Here is a 22,185-nt window from a genome sequence, read left to right as displayed (position 1 = left end):
TTTATTGAGCTCCTCCTCTCTAGGGGGACAGTCACACCTTTTCTCTGTGGGTGTTCACCTTGTCCTTGCTTCTGTCTTAACTAAACAAACCATTTCTCTCTGTGCTCTCCCACTTGTTGTGCTACGTCTCTAATAATAAACTTTGAACCTGCATTTATAGTTTCTGCCCCCGGGATCTTTCAATGGGGGCAAAGATCCAGGGAAAAAGAGATTCTAGCCTCTAGCCCTGGTGGCTAGATCTAGATCTGGTGGCTAGGATTCCTGGTTTTCACTCAGGTTCAGTTCAGTTCAGTCGCTCAGTCATGTCCGACTCTTTGTGACCGCATGAATTGCAGCACGCCAGGCCTCCCTGTCCATCACCAACTCCCGGAGTTCACTCAAACTCACGTCCATTGAGTCGGTGATGCCATCCAGCCATCTCATCCTCTGTCATCCCCTTCTCCTCCTGCCCCCAGTCCCTCCCTCAGGTTACCCAGGTTCAATTCTAGGCAGGGAATTATGATCTTGCTTCATGCCACCGCTCACTGCTGCCTCATTGAGATCAGGAGGAAAGGAGGGAGGAAAAGTGGGAGGGAAGCTGGCAGATTTCAAAAGAGCAGCCAAATAGAATACTTGCACTGAAATGGAGATATTGGCAGGTGGTGAACCTGCCCCTTGGTGAGAAAAATGAAAGTCACATGGCTTTTTTTCAAACAATAATGAGCAGCAGCAACTTTTTCCTGCTCCACTCACCGCCAGTTTATAGACTGACGTCTGGATCTCAATCAGCAAAGGCCACCATCGAAACATCAATAGCAAAGGCTCCATTCATCCCAACCCTGGAGCGCTGGGAGGTGCTGATGACTCATTCAACTGGGAGCTTCAGAGCACTTTACATTCCAAAGAAGTCTCTTCCCTCCTAATCTCACAGTTTACAAAGACAAGAACAAACACAAATACTTCTGGAGAAGTTCTATGAAGAAAATAGAGGGTAAGAGAATGGAGTGGTAGGGTAACTGTTTCAGCTATGGAGACTAGGGACATCCAGTCTCTCTCTCCCTTATATATATATATATCCTTGGTTTGATCCCTGGATTGGGAAGATCCCCTGGAGAAGGGAGAGGCTACCCACTCCAGTATTCTGGCCTGGAGAATTCCATGGACTGTATATAGTTGCAATACAGTCCATGAAGTCATAAAGAGTCGGACACGACTGAGCAACTTTCACTTTCACTTTATATACATATATATATATATATATATATTTAATTTGAGGGTAATTATTTTATAATATTGTGATGGTTTCTTGCCAAACCTCAACATGAATCTGCATTAGCTGTACCTATGTCCCTTCCCTCTTGAATCCCCCTCAGGACATCCTCTCTGAGGAAGTTATCCTAGCGGAGTCCCTAGAAGAAAGCAAATATCTGATCCAAGCTGATGACAGAAGACCCTGAAAGTGGGAGTGAATCTAAAGTATGTGGAATGAAAGAAAGTCAGGGTGGCTGGAGGATGGGGACAGGGCAGAGAGAAGGTGTGTGAGCTGAGGCTGGAGGGGAATCTGGGCTGGTTAACAATGGAAACAGGAGAGCCAACTTGGACAGGAGAGAAGTGGAGTTGGGGAAAATGGAGAAGAGGAACCCCGCTCACTCGGCACGGCCCATGCTTTTGTTCCCACCACCTTTGCTTGGAGCTTTGTAAGCTAAATGGTGGTGTGGAAAGGAGAGCAGAGGAAAAAGGAAGTGAGAGCGTGCTGAGTGGGGTTAGGAGAGGCAAGGAAGACCAAGGATGAAAGCAAACATCCCCCAGCAGATATCCCCCAAAACAAATCCCTGACAAATACGAACACAAGTCAAAACTAATTTGAGGGACTTCCCTGGTGGTCCAATGGCTAAGAGTCCATGCTCCCATGCAGGGGGACCAGGTTCGATCCCTCGTCAGGGAACTAGATACCACATGTCGCAACTAAAGATCTGAGTGTGGCAACTAAGACCGGGCACAGCCAAATAAATATATATTTTAAAAAAACTAATTTGAGCATCAAATCACTCACGTTCTTATTTCTATAGGCAATAAAACAGCAGATAAGGTGAGGAAATGATACAAAGTTAAAGGAAAAAAGTTCAGGGGTAATTAAAATCTCTGAACAATAGGTTCCTTGTAATGAAGATGTTAACTGAGAAGCCTGTTGGACTTTATGTTGGCAGATCAAGAAGGACAAAGACTGGTGTGTCTCTCTAGAAAGGTGGGGGGTTGTGTACCCATGAATGGTGGAGTTATCCAACAGGAGCTGACAGATCTAAGGACAGCTATTCACCACGAACACCACACAGTCCATCAAGTGTCCCCAAAGCACTGGTTCCCAGGGGGCATCCACAGTGCCAAGTTTATACTCATAATCATACCAGGACTCTTCACTCTTATTTTCTACTGAGTGTACAGTTCAGTTTCCCAGAGAATTACGTGACAAGGGATACTGCAACAGCTTGAACACAAGACCGATGAAAATCCAGCTGCTTCTAAATGAAACATTAAGCCTTCAGAATTTTTCCGTTTTAGTTTCCAGTATGGTAACTATTGATAAAATCCATAGGAACAAAAGCTTTTGGGGTTCCTCAATCATTTCAGGGTAACAGAAAAGTTTTGAGAACTGTGGCTCAAGCTGTTAATAAATTTGAGGTTATTACGATTATATAGTATTATACTATACTATAAATGTGACGTAAATGTTACAATAGGATAGTGATTGGTGATCGTTTTATTATTAAGTGGGGAGTTGCATTAAGACTAGATACTAGGACAGTAGATCCAAGACTCAAAACCATCCATGAACCACTTCCAAGGCAGTAATTTGTCTACCATTGGTCCTGTGTGACACTCCTGAATGATGTAAAAGCAGATCTACAGTGACAAAAGATGGGAGGCTTTCCTTAAAAGGAATGGATGTTTCTACACCAAATGGTACACAAGAACTGAAGGGGAAGAAGAGGCTGTGTCTATGAGAATGAAACTCGCATTAATGTCTTTTTTTACATTTGAACCTTTCTCAGAAAGCTGTTCAATATTTCTTCACACACACATACATATATATGCTATTGATATTCATCCCTTTGGTTTTTCATTTGACCTTTCAACTACTGCCTGGAAACCTGAAGAAATTTGAAAACTTCAGTTTTCCATTTCACATTTCATTTAACACATGACTTTTCAACCATCGCCTGGAAAGCTGAAGAAATTTGGGGATTGGGGGAAGAACCAAAACAAAGAATCAATCCAAGGCCACATACAACTCCAAGATAGGTATTGAATATCTAACTTCTTTCTCAGGCCTTCCCGCCCCCCACCTTACTAAAGGAGTAACGGGGGAAAACCATCAATTTACATAAACTCTGAGAAAGGAAACATGTGCCTTTCCAAAAGAGGAATGGTTTGACTCAAGACTTGACATGGTTTCAGTTGGCTTTAAATTTAGATACGAGAAATTGTTAGTGGGTACATTTCTTCTCTCCAACATTACACACAGAAAACATTGCTCATAGTTTAGATATTTGGAACAAATATGTAAGTGCTGGCACATTATATTTTCCAAGGGGTATGAATACTTGTCTTTATTACATTTATTTGCAAAGATGTCCTACCAAGTTATCATTACATATGGACACAGGCAGTCATGTTATTTAATACAGAGGGAAAGAAGTTTTGGGACTTTGAAAAGGATAATTTAGGTCAAAACCTTTAAAATAAAGTGTTAAATAATGAAAGATATGTCATTTAAGGAGTGGATTCGTAAGTGATACAAACAAACCTTGCACATTGTAATTTAAAACAAATATGTAGAGAATTCCCTGATGGTCCAGTGGTTAGGACTCTGTACTTTCACTGCCGAGGGCCTGGGTTCAGTTCCTGATCTCAGAACTAGGATCCCACAAGGATTTGATTTTAGGTCCAAGAGTTCTTCAAAAAGGAATCATGTCTTTCTTCTATGAACCACACCTCACCTCTAAGGCACCATCTAAAATTTCCCACTGGAGTGAAAACTGAAAATACACTTGCAAACTACAAGCAACTTCTACATTTTAATGAGTTTCCTGCCAAGTTTTTTTCCGTTTTCTGATCTACACCTAGACAACTCCCTTTTATCAAGTATTTTCAAAGCCGTCAATTTAGTTTTCAAAGCAACTCTCCTTCAGTCACATTTTATCAATTTACATATTTAAATCTCATAATAAAAGAAATAAGTACAACTGGAATAAACAAGCTTAGAAAAAACCACAAATGATATTGGTAAGCATATGTACAAGGGCAAACTAGAAAACAGCTCTGAGATGCAAGTATTAACTGTGCTCTACCCAAGTCAGTTACTGCTGACAGCCCAAGCAGAATAAGCTTAATATACTGGAGACAATCGCTTTATTAGCATGCAAAAATATTATGATAAAGCTTTAATTTGTAAACTTTTTACCTCAAGATATAATCTTGAATATGTACCAGAGTAGCTAGAATTGCTATATGTCAAATACCTCTTCCTTCTAAAGCTGTACAATGTTACCAACGCCATACTGAGGTAATACATCCACATTACTGTTTCCATTTTGAATTGTTACTAAATATTCATTGTGAAGCTCTTATAATTCACTAACATACTTAAGTGGCATGGATATCAAGGGGCATTTGTTTTTCAAATGCCCATTTGTTTCAAAGCATCATTTTTTTTTTCTTTAAGTATTTATTTATTGCTTAGCAGGTAAATAATCCCCCTGCATCACAAGAGACACAGAAGATGCGAGTTCAATCCCTGGGTCACTAAGATCCTGGAGAAGGAAACCGCATCCACTCCAGTATTCTCGCCTGAAAAACTTCGTGGACAGAGGAGCCTTGTGGCTACAGTCCAGTGGGTTGCACAGAGTTGGATATGACTGAGCGACTAAGCACACACATTTACTTAGCAGTACCAGGTCTTAGTTACAGCAAAATTTCTTGATCTAATTTTCATCTTTGCCTTTATTTTCTTATATTGCTTATAGATATTCTTGTTATTCCATTTGCTCTCCTTTTAGTCTAATTTGCCTTTGGTTTTACTGTCTGCTCTGCTCTAGCAGGATTAACTAACTGTATTGTTGCACTTCACTTTGAAAAACAATGGCTGACAGTCACTGAAAACCCAAAATTGCAAAAAACAAAGATAAATAATAATTTAACTAAACTTTAGACAGGCAGTGCCTGTCCTCAGGATTTCAATCATGTAACACTATGAACTGAAAATAATCAAACTTTCTACTGCATCTGAGTAGTGAAGATTATCCTAAGAAATGTCCAGTGGTAATCAATAAATCTTAAATTTTCCACATGAAACAAAAGAGCAAGTTAACACTTAAAGTCTTGCCACAGACCCAGGGGTTGTGCTCACCGCTTTATGTAATCCTTCTGAAATAGGCTCCATTCTCACTCCTTTTGGGGCTTCCCTGGTAGCTCAGACAGTAAAGAATCTGCCTGCAATGCAGGAGACTTGGGTTCTACCCCTGGGTCAGGAAGATCCCCTGGAGAAGGAAATGGCTACCTACCCACTCCAGTATTCTTACCTAGAGAATTCCATGGACAGAAGAGCCTGGCGGGCTATAGATCATGGGGTCGCAAAGAGTCAGACACGGTTGAGTGACTAATACTCATCCCTTTATTTTTTTAACTGATGAGGAAATCTAGGCTCGGAGCCTAGTGCACCCAGATTCCAGTACAGGTTTATCAGTCTCCAAAGTCTAGGCTCTTGGCGAGAATATTATGCAGCAGACTCAGAAATATTTCAAAACCATTCCATCAAAAAGGATGCCGAACTATTTAAATCACCTTCTTTAAAAGGAGTGCATCATTCTAACCATAATGTTGTTTAACTCTTACCTCTGGCTTTTCAATCCAGGCAAATTTGAATGACTATCTGTTCTTATACATAAGACCAAGATAATCAGCTACCATCTAACTTTTCCCTATTAATACACCTTCACTCCCTTTATTAAAACCTCTGCACTGTTATACACACAATTAGAATCCATTCAGGGAGGAGGTATGAATCTCTATTAGAATTCCTCCAAAATACAACTAACTGTTGAGAAATGAGGAAAGAAAAAGAGGGAGGGGAGGGTAGCTCTAAAGAGATAAAAGTGAAAAGGGGAGTAGCACTGACATATATACACGGTCATGTGTGAAATACATGGGGAAGCTGCTGTATAGCACACGGAGCTCAGCCGGGGGCTCTGCGATGACCTAGAGTGGGGTGGGAGGGTCAAGATGGAGGGGATATAAGCATACTTAAGGCTGATTCACGTTTTTGTATGGTAGAAACCAATATAACATTGTAAAGCAATTATCCTCCAATTAATAAAAGTAAAAAGGACACACAAGCCTGCCAGGATGAGCCTAGGTAGTAGTAAGATTCCTGTATTCCTCTTTATAAACACAAGGATGAAGGAAGAGTGTAACTGTCTACCCAAGTATGGACTGTGACTTCCTCCCAAAGCCCCGCATGGAAAGGAGGGAAGAGTGACTTGAGAAATCTGACACTACCACAGCCAAGCGGTCAAAGTCAAATCAACAGGTGCATGTCGGTGGTATGTATCCTTGACATGATGTGGTAGAAATGGCAGCTTTACCCATGTGTGGTCTTTCTCCCAAAAACTTGTAACCCCAGTCTAATCATAAGGAAGACATAAGTTCCAAAGAAGGAGTACTTTACAAAATATTTAACCAGTTCTTCTCAGTACTATCAAGGTCATCAAAACCCAGTGTGAGAAACCATCTTGGTCAAGAGGAATCCAAGGAGACATGACAACTGAAAAGTAATGTGGTATCTATCTTTGATGGGGCCCTGAACCAGAATAAGGACATTTGGTAAAACCACACAAAAATTAGGGAAAAAAAAAAAAAAAAACACATCAATATCAATCCATTGATTACAACATATGTACCAGACTAATGGCAGATGTTAACAGGAAAGGAAACTGGGTGCAAAGTAGATGGAAACTCTCTGTACCGTTTTCTCAGTTGTTCTGTGAGAAGTGAAAGTGAAAGTGAAGTCGCTCAGTCCTGATGACTCTTTGCGACCCCATGGACTGTAGCCGGGAGAAGGCAATGGCAACCCACTCCAGTACTCTTGCCTGGAGAATCCCACGGACAGAGGAGCCTGGTGGGCTGCAGTCCATGAGGTCGCTAAGATCACGGTTTGAACCACTAGACTTCAAGACTCAGTGAAGGGAAGTAGTGGCTGTATTTTATCAGAGGCAATTAATCAAATTTGAGGTTTTTAGTACCTATATTTTGAAATAAACAAAAGATAACTATCATAAATTTTACTGGTTTCCAGACTTACTTTCGAACGAACACTCATTGCCGGAGTAAGTCAAGTTTAGAAAGTGATTTAAATCATAAAGTTGTAAAAATATAGAACTGCAAAGAAGCTAAGATGCATTTTATGCCAACCTCCTGAACTTAACAGCACTGACCACACAGTGATCTGTTCAGGGTCAGTCTACCAGTTAGAAGGAATCGTGTGCGCTTCCTATTACAAGCCTCTAGAAACAGTATGAGAATTACTGAGCTGTTTGTGATGCAGATATACTTACGGAGTATGTAAAATAATCATTTTAACAAAAAGAAATAGATATTTAAAATTTAATACTAAGGGAAAAGGAACCATTGTGTAAAACATAGTTTATCTTTGGATACAATGTTTTGTCATTTTACAAAGCAGCTTCTATTTCAGTATTTTCTACATTAATAGGGTAAAATGTAGAGCAACTGCAACCTATCCATGAAATGGGTAAATTTCCTAAGGGGGGATAAAAAAAGAGTGACTGTTTGACTTTCCAATTTCCAATTCTAAAATCCTCCTCTATACAATAATTCTACTCGGGTTACAAACATGTCAGAAGTAGCCAACGATGTTTCAAAATGACATTCCAGCAGCTAACCTCTGGCTGTGTTACGTAAGGGGTATTCTTTGGAAGGGCCCAGGGTAGCAGGATGTGGAAGCCCCAACCCACAGTGCTACAAACTCTGAACTCACATGTTACTTGAACACTAAATTTTATAACAACTTTTATTTACAATTAGTTCCAATGTTGTACAAGTAACTCAAGTTATGGACTAGACACATTCTGAATTTAGTGCAATGTTCATAAATAAATTGTATTTAAACTGTCCTATCTGTGGGTGATTTACAAGGGACTTCTGCTCCTCACTGTGATGCACCAAGAGAGATGGGGAAAGATTACACGTCAAGATTAGGAAATGACCGAGTCCATGGATTCAGTCAACCTGATTGTGTAGTACACTCATATTTACTACTAAAAAAAGTCCATGTACAAGTGGACCCATGTAGTTCAAACCTGTGTTGTTCATGGGTCAACTAAGCAAGCAAACAACTTAGCTTCTAACTGCAAGATTGTTCCTAGACTAGAATTACTGAATCTAATGTCATGAAGATAAAGCCAAGCAAGTAAGAGTCCCAACCAGAAACAAGTAGCCTCAAATATAAGCTGCTGAAGTGAGGCAAACCTTCTCTTTAGGAGATGAACAGTAAGAAGGGGGCTTCCAGTGATGCCACAGTGTGGACACCTGGGGTGTCTGTAAAACAATGTCCTGATCGCAGGCTAACTGTGTTGTATGCAGCACAAAACTAAACTCTGGTTTCCCCCGTCTGAACAAGTGCTTTACAGAGCCCAGCTACGATTACCAACACACCATTCAGAGTCACCACCACCCTACCTCCATAAGCTGTAACCAGCCCAAAGGATAATGTACACACTATTAAAAAGCATTCCCTGGTCCCAAGAATGGGAGGTTATGGTCATTAGACAGCTGGTACCAAGACTTCCTCCCATTAAATAAGCCTCTTTCTCTTTTCCTCTAAGTTTAGTATTAATGGTATGTAATTCAATAAGCTCACTGGAGTGGATAAAGATTAGGATAAACTGTTAGCCTTCCTCCTCTCTATAATTCCCCTACTTAATTTCAAATGGCCAACTAAATAAAGTGATATAATCTATTTGTACTTGAGAAATATGTCAATCAGGAAATTCCTAACAGAGTTGGCAAAAACGTTAACATTTTTCTGGAAGGCAATGTATATTTATAAAGATAAAATGGAAAGAACACAGATATGAGTGAACAATTTTTATTGAAACCCTCAAAGATTAAGAGGACCAAATGGTGAGTTTGGGTACCATAACAGAAAATCTCACCTAACTGTACCATCATTCACAGGAATGAACAAACCCAAACACGACAAAATTCAAATTCTCATGTAATTGCTACAAGTGAATGTAAATGAACTAATCATTTTATCATAACCTTTCTTTAATCATATGAAAAAGGGAATTTACATGGCATAACAAAAGATATGCAAAACTTAATGAAACACAATTCTCTTAAATTTCTCAAACTTATGTTTATAGGATGCAGAATGCACTTGAAATGATTAAATGACTTAAGCTGATTCTTTTTTTTTTTTTATTGCAAACTGTTTTAACATCAGCTTTAACCCCCATGCATGGTATTCAAAAAGAACACAGCTTCAGAATTAAAAAGATCACTTAAGTTAAAACAAGGACTGAACTCAGGAAAAGGCTGGGGTTTCTTCTGAAAGGAGTCTTCAAGTACCAATATGTATAGAGAAAGAATACTAATTTTGGTTACATTTTCCCCCTTACTGTTAAATATACAAACTATATAATACCTTTCAAAATAAAACACCCATATAAGATAAACTTTAATTAAGAAACATTCAAACCGGATCTTGGAAAAACATTAGGCAAGGAGTTTACTGGGCCAATAATGTCTCAATCTGTGATTGCTCAAAATATCGGGTCAGTCTCCTGTTGAAGAGCCCAATTTCTCACTCTTCTGGGTCCCGGGAGTTAAGAAACCTCCCATTCCTTGTGCTAATGGGACAACCTGCGATCCTTTCACTTAAGAGGAAAAACATTCTGCTGTACATTGACAGACCAAGAAGGGAGAGAAGTAGGTACTCTGAAGAAAACTTAAATGAGGGGGAAAAAAAAAATTCACCGATTGAAAAGTTTTGTTTTTGTTTTTCCCAAAGGAATGCTGCACCCATTTCACTTAATATTAGAAATCCAGGTTAAAGGCACTGGGAGGAACTCCTCACCACGAGTAGAATTACAGGTGACACTTCTGAGTCTGCTATTGCAATCAGCCTGCCTGCTGAGTGTTCTGTGACATTTCTTACACAGAAACCTACTGTAAATTAAACAAGTTTCGATCTGTGAATAATAACAACTAGTTTTATAAAAAATATTCAGAGTTGCTAATAAAGCACCAAGAAAAAGAGCAGCTCAGAGGACTCAGAGCCTTTCTACAGGTCACTCCTGCACAGTTTTCTCCCACAGGACCTTCAGAGTGACAACAGTCCTCTGACCCGTCCCACCATGTAACCCAAGGGACGTGGAACGCTGCTGCGGGAACTACACCCAAACGCCAACTTTCATTATAAATAGTTAAGAGATATCTTACAAGATTTCATGGCTTACTCTGAAAAAGGTAAAATAGGTGCAATTTTCCTTTAAGAAAGTCTTGATTTTTGTAATACACTATTAATATTTTGATGTTCCCTTCAGTAAACACTGATAACTATGCTGGGACTACCAAAGCACTGTGAAGTCACTACAATTTATCTACAAATACTGTATTTTTTTCACCTGAATACAGTATTTGTACATTTTAAGAAAATATTGTACAAAAAAAATCATATAAATGAAAGCCTCAAAGAAATATCTGTCACTAAATTTTTGAGTTGAAGTGACCAAAGACCATAGTAATGAAAACATTTCTAAACATGATGTAAACATAAGTGGAGTAACGCAAAACACCAAGGTATTCAAATCTACTATATTGCTATTTCCATCCTTAATGTATCTTTCTACATAGCTTTCTCCTTTTGGAACCGTAATATAAGGGGCAGTACATTATTTCATAACCATATGCCATCAAATCAGGTAATACAGATGCTTGACACTTTTAATTATACAAAATCAATTTGTTTCAAGATACAAAATTAACGTTGATATGTCATTAATGAAAAAAATAAGATGTTAAAAAGATAACTATAAGAATACCCAGATATATGCTGTATTCCCATTTATATAGATCTGATCAATAAAACATCAACACATTCACTTAGATACTGATTTAATCCATGGATCAAGGCCATATTTTCAAATATTTTAAGGATGCCAGGACACCGCAAAAGCCGGAGAAAGGACTTGAGGAACAATATATGCTTGCTAAACAAGAACTATGTTTATTTAGCTAGTGAATACCTAGAGTAATAAATTTTTACTTCATGATAGCAATCAGGCTCGCAAACACCCAGAAATAGGAATTAAGGGTTTTAAATGTAGTTATAAAGGTCATAAAAAGTCTGATTAGACTGAGGTACATTACTCAAAATTTTGAGATTCATTAAGTGGTAGCAAACAAAATAATTCCTCAGACAAATGCACATTTTTCAGTATACATATTATTGGGGGAAGGAGGGGAGAAGAATGTGCATTAACTGGTGAGACCCACCAAGCTGCATATCAATATTCTGTTACACCAAACAGTTTGAAGACAAGGGAAATGTTCTAATATAATCTCAGATTATGTTTCATTTGGCTAAAATAGAGCTTAAGGTTGCTTTGCCATATTAAAAGTTTACTACAATAATTTTCACATAAACATTTAGACTTGAACTCCAGGACTAAGTATGGCATGATTCTTTTGCTTTTAATCTGTCAAATAGCTAAAAATTGACAATTTAAAAACTACAACAAAGAAAAAGTTGAAGCAGTGTGACTCTTACATCATTGAACCACTTCTAATGGTTAACTGTTAGTATTTAACAAATTCAAAGAGTTAATGAATCCTTGCATTCATTCAGTCTTCTGTGCCTTAGCTAGGATGCATAATTACAAAAGACAGCAGATACTGGTAAAAGCTTCAGGACAGAAAGTGCTTGACGGAGTTACAGTTCTCAAGTGTGTTTGGTGAGAGTATAAGGGCAGACGCGCTGATGAAAACCATTACAAGAAGAGTCAATTCTGTGTTGTTAGAGTTCAAAGATGTCACCTTAAGCAGAAAAAAGCTTTAATAACGTTGTCTTTGACTTATTAGGCATTTCCAGAGTCTACATCATTAGTGTTGTGATTCTAACAGGACATCTTCATAGGGTTATTGTTTGTTTCTATTTCTCTCCTGAAAGAAAAACACAAAGACCTTTAAGGAAACATCATCATTGTTTAGCGATTTAAATTAGATGCACACAGAAAGAAAACCATGTCCATAAGAAGTTCTTCAAATACTAATTCAAGTAGTTAGGCAAAAACGATTCACTATTACCTACACACACCTCAGTGGGAGTACCACAAGCCATTTTAAAATAAACAATTCCAAATACAAAGACCCAGTTCAAGAGATTATAGGTCCCTTCCACAGCCCTGTTTTCCCACAGAATTTTGTTTACGTGAGGCTGCTACAATAAATGTATTTCTAGGCCCTTCCATGAGTTCTTGATGGTTAAGTATCAAATAGACTGTTAAGTTCTGTGAAGCAATCTGAAAACTACTGGCTGAGGTAGGGTCAGGAGGAAAGGAAAAGAGGTGCATTAGAGTTGCATTCAATTAAGCTTTCAGTGTTAATTTCTCCATGTCATACTCTCACATTCAGCATAATTCTTCATATGAATAAATATTAATACTTATTACTAATAATTCCTTTTAAGAAAGCAGGTATCCCTTGAACAAAAGTTAAACTGAGTGACGTTTTCATGATGGTTTTTAACCAAATATCCACCCGCAATACTTATTTTTTGAGCCTACAATTCTAACAAGTTCACAAGTGATCCTAATGCTTCCAGTCCAAGGACCATAGTTTGAAAGCCACTTGTGTCTAATACATCCTAAGACTCTATTTTTGGTTTCACTACTCCTTTTTCATGAGTAATACAGATTCCATAATAAATATGTGCATACTTTGAAAATGGTAAAATTGATGTCCCATCCTCTGTGACATCAGAAAATTATTTAAGATTTTAAAGACAACCTAAAGTTCTTTGTTACTGAAGCCCTTCCTTCTTCATTTGTGTATATTTCTACAACTTGAATAACAGTATTTAACACAGAAAGTTTAACAAATAAATGTCCTACTATACAAATAACCACCAATAAACTATTTTATGCACCCATAAGTATCAGTGGGATATTCTGAAATTAAAGAATAAAACAAAAATGAAAACAGACACAAAGCGAGCTAATTTCCAAAAGGATAAACAAAAACAAAAATCCAACAGCATAAAGGAAAAAGACCCCCCAAAATTGGAAAAAAGTAATAATAATTTGGAACCAGGAAGTTACAGTCTAATTTTACAAGGTACCTAAAGCTTAAAAAAAAAATCAGCCTAAACATAAAGGAAGTGTATTTCTCAGCTGAAGGAAACAGATTTGTACAAGAAATGGTGAAGCCTGCTATAATTAGCTGGATTATAAAACACAGGAGGTAACAAATGGCTCACTGTTCATTCTTCCCCATGAAATGATTAATGAGAAAGCACAAATATAAAGCAGCAGAAATACACATTTAAATAAAGCCATCAAAACATGTAGGTTCAACAGAACCACAAAAGAGCTCAAATTTGTATTAAAAAATGATTTACAAGAAATTAACCTTAAACATAAGGAGACAGAAAAGTTAAAAATACTGAAAAACAAGCCAGATGAAGACTGAATCAATCAACTGTATATACTTGATTGATATATACAGTTATAGTGGATTCTAAAGGCAAAAACCATTGTTAGAGATAAACAATCACATATTGAATGAAAAACATTTTATAATTACAGCAGTATTAAGCTAAAAATACAACTTTACATATATTAAAAGTTGTCAGAATTACAAAGAAAATCTGATAGGTTCTTAATTGTAGTAGGAGAATTAAACACATTTCTCTCAGTAATTGATAAAGACAAATTGGTGAAAATAAAGACTGAATATACAGAAAACAGAAAACTGAGCCAAATAATTACAGCAGGGTACACAATGAACAATTACAAAAAGGAACTACATGTTAGACCAGAAAACGAACCTGAATACCAAGGAATAGGTATCATACAGATCACATTTCCTGACATCAATTTTAACAGCAAACAGGTAACAATGACGAAATGTTTCCACACTGGAAATTCTAAAACACTTCTAAAAGTCTCCCAAAAAACCATAACAAAAATTCCAAAGTTTTTACACCAGTACAATATACTAAATCTAAGCCCTCAAATAGCACTTAGAAATTTACAAGTGTTGATTTGAAAATATATATACTTTTCAGCTGAAAAATGAGCTCATCATCCACTCAGTATGTTAGGAAAGGAGCAGCAGTTAAGTCCCCCAAAGTAGAATATAAGACCCAGGAGAACAATTTAACAGAAAACAAAAAACAAAGACAGCACAAGAAAACAAAAATAAACACTGATGTTGGGGGGAGGAGGTAAAAGAAGCTAACAATAGAAAAATCTCTAGAAAAGACTCATTTTTAAAAAAAGAAAGCATAAATAATATGAAGACTGATATAGCTAAAAAAAATTTAAAATACTATTAGATCCAACCAGTCCATTCTAAAGGAGATCAGCCCTGGGATTTCTTTGGAAGGAATGATGCTAAAGCTGAAACTCCAGTACTTTGGCCACCTCATGCGAAGAGTTGACTCACTGGAAAAGACTCTGATGCTGGGAGGGATTGGGGGCAAGAGGAGAAGGGGACGACAGAGGACGAGATAGCTGGATGGCATCACTGACTCGATGGACGTGAGTGTGAGTGAACTCTGGGAGCTGGTGATGGACAGGGAGGCCTAGCATGCTGTGATTCATGGGGTCGCAAAGAGTCGGACATGACTGAGCAACTGATCTGATCTGATTAACACCAATATGAGGCTTCCCTGGTGGCTCTGACAGTAAAAAGTATATGCATGTGATGTGGGAGATTCCGGCTCAATTCCTGGGTGGGGAAGATCCCCTGGAGAAGGGCATGGCTACCCACTCCAGTATTCTTGCCTGGAGAAGCTCATGGACAGAGGACCCTGGAAGACCTACATGACCTGGAAAAGGACCCTACAGTCCATAGGGTCCCAAATGCCAATGTGCCAAAAATGTTTGAGACAAAACCAACAACTTGCTAAAAATATTATTTATTAAATACAACGTGCCAAAACAAACTCAACAGTAAAAAGAAGACTTGAAGAGACTTATAAAAACTAAAGAACTTTAACTGACAATTAAAAAACTAAAAACTACCAGATTCATGGTTTCATAAATGCATTTGATTAATTATCCCAGAATTAGAGATAAGGAAAAGAAAGAATATTTCTTGATGTATTTTGAGGTTAGTAATACTTTGATACTAACTTCAGAAAAGCATGAGAAAACTGAATCCAGTCTCACTTGTCCCAAAAGGATCTCTTATGGGCTGTTCTGATGATAACAGAGTGTGGAGAGGAGCACAGGTAGGTGCAGGAAGGCAGTAAGGACAGCACAACAATCCTCCAACATGGTAATGATAATAATGAAGGGTGCAGGGCTAGTGAGAAGCACTTGGATTCAGGATATATTCTGAAAACAGAGCCAACAAGACTGACCAACAGACTGGTTTACATATGGAGTGTGAAAGAGAAATAACAAATTATTCTGGAAGGACAATGGCCCTCTACAAAGGGGGAGCAGGTCTGGGGCAGACAAAGAAACAGAAGCCATATTGGATTTAAGATGCTTATGAAACAACTGTGACGATGTTACATAGGCAATTAGATACATGAGTCTAGAGAAAGAAGGAAAGGTCCAGCGTGAGTATACAAATTTGCAAGTCCTCAGCATGGTATAAAGTCCTTCAACAAAATTCAATTCCTCCTGAAGTCTACAAGGTCATCAACACCTCTGCTTTAGGAAAAAACCCTCAAGTACCCCACATTTATATGACAAGATCTAGAACAGTGCTTGATACTGTCAGTATTAAATAAACATTTGACTATGAGAAATCTCTGGATATGCTATTACTCATAGACCACTAAAAGCATGAGACTAAGGAAAAACGAGCTATCTATCAGTGATATAACCTTTAGTGTTGTTTTAAAACCAAGTACATATGACACAGAAGTAACACAGGGAGACAGGAAACCTGAATTACACAAAGGAGCCAAGGCCCAGCAGACCTGGAAAAGGATGAAGCCTCTAGCGCTGGTTCAGGAGACAGCACTTCAGACATCTTTAGGATACAAACTTTCCAAAAGTGATTCACAGAACTCAATTTTTACTTTTAATAACAAATGACAATTCAAAAAAAAAACACAAAACAAGAAAACAGTCTGCAGAAAAATCTCTCCTCCCTCTCTTCTCCATGAATAGAGGGCTAGGTATCAACCAAGCAGATACAGGTATCTGACGGCTCTTCCCCACCCAGATTTCAGCAAAGGCACAGGAGATCTCAAGACCAACACCTAGAATTCGGCCTGTGGAGATGAACTCTGGGAGGAAGTTTACTCGCCAGCCCATGTCTTTTTGACACAGCTTAACAGATGAGCTAAGAACTCCCATACCCTTAAAGGTAGGAGAGAGTTTAAAACAAAAATTTTCTTCAGTGTCCTCAGAGGGGTCATCACCTAAACATTACAGGTAAATGACTTACTTCCTTTTAACACTATATAAGTAATAAACTTTAAGAAAAAAGCATAAAAATCAAAAAGAAAATGGTCTCTACTGGCAGATGATATGACTGTTAGGCAGGAAATCCTAGATGTTCTATTAGAACTACTAGAATTGATATGTGAATTTAGTACAGTCACACAATATAGGACATCACTATAAGCTTGTAGCAAACAACTGGGAAGACTGAAAATACAAATTAAAACAGCAGAAAAAAATATAAAATACTTAGCAAAAAAATTCCATAAGAGTCATGAAGTTTTCAACAGTGAAAACTACAAAATTTTACAATTATATTTGTCTTTCCCCAAACTCTTAGTTCTACAAAGCAAGGGCTATTTACCTTAAGCGGCTTACTGGTAAACCTTTATCTGTTGAATGAATAAGGGAACAGTTAAGAAGAGAACACACAGGGTCTAAATATATGGTGATAAAGGATGACTAGCGCAAGATTCACGACAGGGTTCTGGTGGGGGCAGGGGTGCGGGGGGAACTTATCTGGGACCCAGTAACAAGTTCTTAAAAACAAGCAGAGGAATCAACATGCAACCCTATTTTGGAGGGAGGTTTTGGACTATGATAAAATGAAAATAATAAACTTATTATATTCCAGACTGTCATTCGTAAGTGAATCTGTTTACATGTAGCTTTTTTACATCCTAGGTCTTTTACTTTATGTGCTGCAGGGAGGTGGTTCCAGTACCCCCGTGGATATCAAAATCCAAGGTCGCTCAAGGCCCTCACAGTAGCTGGCCCTCTGTATCCATGGGTTCCATATCGACAGGTTCTTATCTGTGGACATGGAGGGTTGACTGTAATCATGCATTTGCTGCTGAAGAAAAAGAAACAGTTGAAATACCATTCAATTTAAGGATGATTGTTCACACCGTAATAGATATGAGTTATTTATGAAGCTAACAATAGAGTGTTACTACAATAAAAATGGAACCATCTTGACTATTCAGAAGAACACCCAATGTCTTAACATAGAATTACTCACTTAAATATGTAAGTTTATTCTATCAAGTATGATACATCCTGGGCCAAAACCTATCTTCCAGAGAAATCTTTTATTACAGTGAGGATCAAATGAAAAGTGGGATTTTATACACTGAGTTTGCTTCTGTTCACCATAATGAACTCACTAACAGACAACTTCAACCATACAACAGTTAACAACTATAATCTGACAATGAGAAAGCATTAAACTAAATGTTCCACTTGAGAAAAAGCAGTATAGAACTGCCAGGAAAATGTTTACTGTTGACAAAGATATACCTACTGTTCAAGTAATTTCCTCTGTATCAACACAAACTTGATTACTCTGAGACAGACCTAACATCATCTCATCTCAGAATCAAAATTGCTCCAACTGTGAAAAAACTTCTATCAGGGACTAAAACTTACTCTTTGGAAATACTCAACAATATAAAATAGCATAAATGACTAAATTATACAGACTGTTCTGGAAATTGAAACTATTTAATAGGGATTTTATTACAATTATATCTTGCTTGTTTCAGTTTAAGCTGCAGGGCTTCATCTCTTTCTAAGGAAAGAGTATCATATTTTAGAACTGTACCCCAAAGTTACAGGTACTCAAAAACACTAATTATTTCTTATATGGAATTAAAAATCTATTAAACTAAAAATCTCACCTCAGTCTGTTTACTGATCAATAAGGACTTGTAAGAATGAAAGAATACAGTAGAAGTTAAATGATGCAGTCATTATAACAAAGTAAAGTTTCAGTAAAATGTTACCTAAATAGTTAAGATGGCTATGTAGACTCGAATTTATACTGGGCAAATATACTCCAGACATTAGCAGTTTTTTATTTTGCAGTAACACACTCAATTGCAAGTTAAAGAAAGTAAAGCTCCCCTACCCTCCTCAAGTCCTTTCTATTTTAACTTCCTCGGACAGGCTACCACTGTAACTTTAACTGGCATACTAATATATACATTATTGATTCCCACTGTATGGTTGTGGTGGTTTAGTCGCTAAGTCGTGTCCAACTCTTGTGACCCCGTGGACTGTAGCCTGCCAGGCTCCTCTGTCCATGGGATTCTCTTGGCAAGAACAGTGGAGTGGGTTGCCATTTCCTTCTCCAGGGGATTTTCCTGACCCAGGGATTGAACCCAGGTCTCCTGCACTGCAGGCAGATTCTTTACTGACTGGGCTATGAAGGAAGCCCTCCCATTGTATATGATGAGCAATTTATCACAGTGAATGCTATACTCTCTTCTTCTCTACAACAGAGCTCACTATTTTAGTTCCAGTGACCGTCCTTGACTTTGCCTACTATAGGCCAAGCATTAGGTGCTAAGGACTCGCAAAGAATCCTAGAATCATAGAGCAACTCCAACCATGAGTGCTCAGGGCATCCCAACCAAGGGCTCGTGTCTCTGTCAGGCTTCAAAGACCACAATGCCATTTAACAGACAGAGCAGGCAGATGGTTACAGCCCTGAGATTCACTCTACAATGAGGACTGTCTGACTCAAAACGCATAGAGTCTCTACAGAGGATATTCTAATGTAACCAGCTAGCAGCTGTCATCCTTCTTGAATTCCTTTTTCATTCTGCTGAAATACCTCTTCAAGTTTTTCTAGGATATGTAGCTAAGCTCTTATACACCTGAAAATTTTATTTTGCACTCGTCCCTCACTGATATAATTTAACACTCATCTTCAAGAGCCTGATTCTATGCCCCATTCCCCTACACAACAAAATCAGACTGTGTATGTGTCCAGAGTTGTAGATGAGAGAATTTTGACAGTAGTCTGACTCTCCTTCCTTTGTGGCTTATAGGTAGTAGGCATATAATCTGTCTTTTGCTCAGAAAGCTTGTCTCTTTACCTTTTTCTCTTTTAAAGTTTTAAATAATCCTGCTGGTTCCTCAGTGAGCCCATTCATTCTGAAAACATACATCTCTTGGCTCTGGAAAGTTCTCTTTAATCATTCTGCCCTCTGACTGTTTTTTCCTTTAGAGGCAGTGGATCTCCTTTCCACCATGTCTTCCACTCCTTGTATTTTTCATCATTGTTGCTCCACATTTGGAAATTTCTTTGATTTAAAATTTCAGAACTAAAACATTAACACTGTATTAATCCACTTGCTTAAAAAGATTTTTTTTTTTTAAATTTGATAGTGTTTTTCATTTCCAAGAACATTTTCTGGTTTTCTTCTTTTTACATACGAATCTTAACAAATCAAGTTTTGTTTTATAAATTACTTTCTGGTCTCTGAATTACCTATTTCATTTAGAGGATCTGTCTTGCCTGTTTTTTTTTTTTTTCCTTGTCAAGCTTGATTTTAATCAAATATAACAAAATTGTGTGTTCAAATCTAAAAATGAAGAACTATACAAATACTACAATGACACTGGCATTAATTTTTCCTTTAGCTTTAAGCTTCACAACTACCCTTTCACTATAAATGAGAAAATCTGGCTTTCCAAGTTTTATATAACCAGAACTTTCCAAGTTTTATATAACTCAACAGGCTATGTGTGATCATCTCCTCCATAGGGTGCTGTGCTGGCAAAGAAAGGTGGGGAATTCCTCCACTGCCAAAATAACCAGAAGGGGAAGAAAAAAATCAGTCAATAAAAAAAAAACCTCTAGCAATGACAAGATGAAATTAGCTCTTTACACTTCTTGTCTGTTACCACAAGTCAGCTCAACAACTTAAAGAAAAACATAAACATAGTAAGAAAAGAAAGGAAATTACAGTAACCACAAAACTAAATGTAAAATTTTAAATTACAAAAGTTCTATTAGAAAGTACAGGAAAACCTGCTGTGAGACCCGTGATCACAAGACCCCAGCTGTGGGCTAAAGATAAACTAAGGAGGGTTGGCTGTAAAGGGTGAGCACTGGTTTCTCTCTAAAGCCAGTCACTTTCTTTCTTCTCATAATAAATCTTTCTCTGCCTGAAAAAAAAAAAGAAAGAAAGTACAGGAAAAAAGTTTCTCAAACTTGGAGAAGACAAAGATATGAAGTCATGTTAGCATAGATGTTCTAAAATAGTTATTATTCAAAATTGCTTGGGTTGTTCCAATCTTTATAGATCCTATACTACAAAAAAAAAAGAGCTAAAAAACCCAAAACACTTAAAAGGACACTGTGGGCGAACTGAAAGAATATCATGGTAACTAAGAGAACAACCTTATCCTTAGAAAATATACACGATACATTTTTGGGGTAAAGAGCCATGATGTATGAAACGTACTCTCAAAAAACCCGTATCAGGCAAGCACTGCTCCTGCGGATGACATTAGGTTGTTTCCTGCTATTTACTACTGTCAACTACACTCTAAGAATGTTCTTGTATGTATCTGGGGTATGTGGGAAGTTTTTCTTAGGTGCATATCCTAGAGGAGAACTGCTGAATTGTAAGGTACTGAAATGTTCAGCTTTGTTAAGAAAATGCAAAACTACCTGCCCCAAACTACCTGCTGTATCAATTTAATGCGCCCATCTGCAAACACGTAAGACATTCTGTTGGTATACACTCCTTCCAATACTTGCTATTATCAAATTTCTTAATTTTGCCAAGTGAGTAGATATAAAAAATATTTTCTCATTTTAGTCTTGAATTAACTCTTAATTCATTTCCTGAATTAAGACTGAATACCTTTTTATACTTACTAGTCATACTTGTTTCCTTTCTCTTAAAAGGACTATCCTTATCTTTTGCCCATTTCTGTATGGGACTATTTTTTTCTTAAACTAATTCACAGGAGTTTTTATATATAACTGTCTTTGGTCAGTTATGTTAAATTCCTACCAGTTCCTAGCACGTTTTTTTACTTCCTTTAAAGTATTACTTAAGTACTTACTTAACTTTCTTTTGATGAAGAGATTTTAATCCAGGCAAATTTTTCTCTTACAAATATTAAGTCTTTTCTGTTACAAGTAGTTCCATTTCATGTGTCATTTAAGAAACCCTACTTTACCCAAGGTCACCTGGGGAAGTGTGACTTCCAGGGTATCAGAAACTTTGAGGAATTTCAGCTGAATACAAGACAGAAGGTGTCATATTAAAAGTGAATACTAGGATAATGACTTGCCGCTCCTTTTATTTAAAAAAGAAGAGAGGCATAACCAGTAAAGGAAATCCTAGCAAACACCACTGATTTGTCCTTTCTTATGGAGCCAAAAAGGACTAGAACAGACAAGGAACACATCCTTCATCACTAGGATGCCCAGAGTATTTGAAAGCAATTTTTGCTGGAAAGCTAGAGTGCAAACACAAGCATGTCTAAGAGGAAATACACAAATGAGTAACAGTACCAGGGAAAAAATGGCAAGGATACATGATGTCCCAAATGCCAAACAGTTAATTAGTGGGGGAAATGATTTCCTGATGTGGTGGTTTCAAAGTCTAAGGAGAGTCAAGTTTTAGCTACTAGCATGTCCACGGCACTGGCTCTCCCTCTTAGCCTTCACTGATGAATCACTTAACTTGTC

The 22,185-nt window shown here is 37.6% G+C and overlaps 1 protein-coding gene across 15 annotated transcripts in view; it reads right to left on the bottom strand.

Moving 5' to 3' along the window:
* Window positions 1–9,126: 9,126 nt before the first annotated feature.
* YTHDF3 (YTH N6-methyladenosine RNA binding protein 3) overlaps window positions 9,127–22,185 on the bottom strand; it is a 33,506-nt gene continuing 20,447 nt past the window's right edge. For 5 of the 15 annotated variants that reach the window (XR_003514441.1, XR_003514442.1, XR_003514443.1 and 2 more), the window contains 2 exons: window positions 17,053–17,541; window positions 12,077–12,222 (listed from right to left, as the gene is read on the bottom strand). Coding sequence is in view for 8 of the 15 variants with exons in the window: in XM_027561066.1 (XP_027416867.1) it covers window positions 17,383–17,541 (159 nt within the window). In the remaining 7 variants the exon portion in view is untranslated. Of the gene's footprint in view, window positions 12,223–17,052; window positions 17,542–19,577; window positions 20,646–22,185 lie in introns of those variants that run through there. The other 10 variants (XM_027561072.1, XM_027561070.1, XM_027561071.1 and 7 more) reach the window with 4 other exon arrangements.

This window comes from Bos indicus x Bos taurus, chromosome 14 (genome assembly GCF_003369695.1).
Source record: "Bos indicus x Bos taurus breed Angus x Brahman F1 hybrid chromosome 14, Bos_hybrid_MaternalHap_v2.0, whole genome shotgun sequence".
Lineage (NCBI taxonomy): Eukaryota > Metazoa > Chordata > Mammalia > Artiodactyla > Bovidae > Bos > Bos indicus x Bos taurus.
This window is presented reverse-complemented; position numbering and strand designations above follow the sequence as displayed.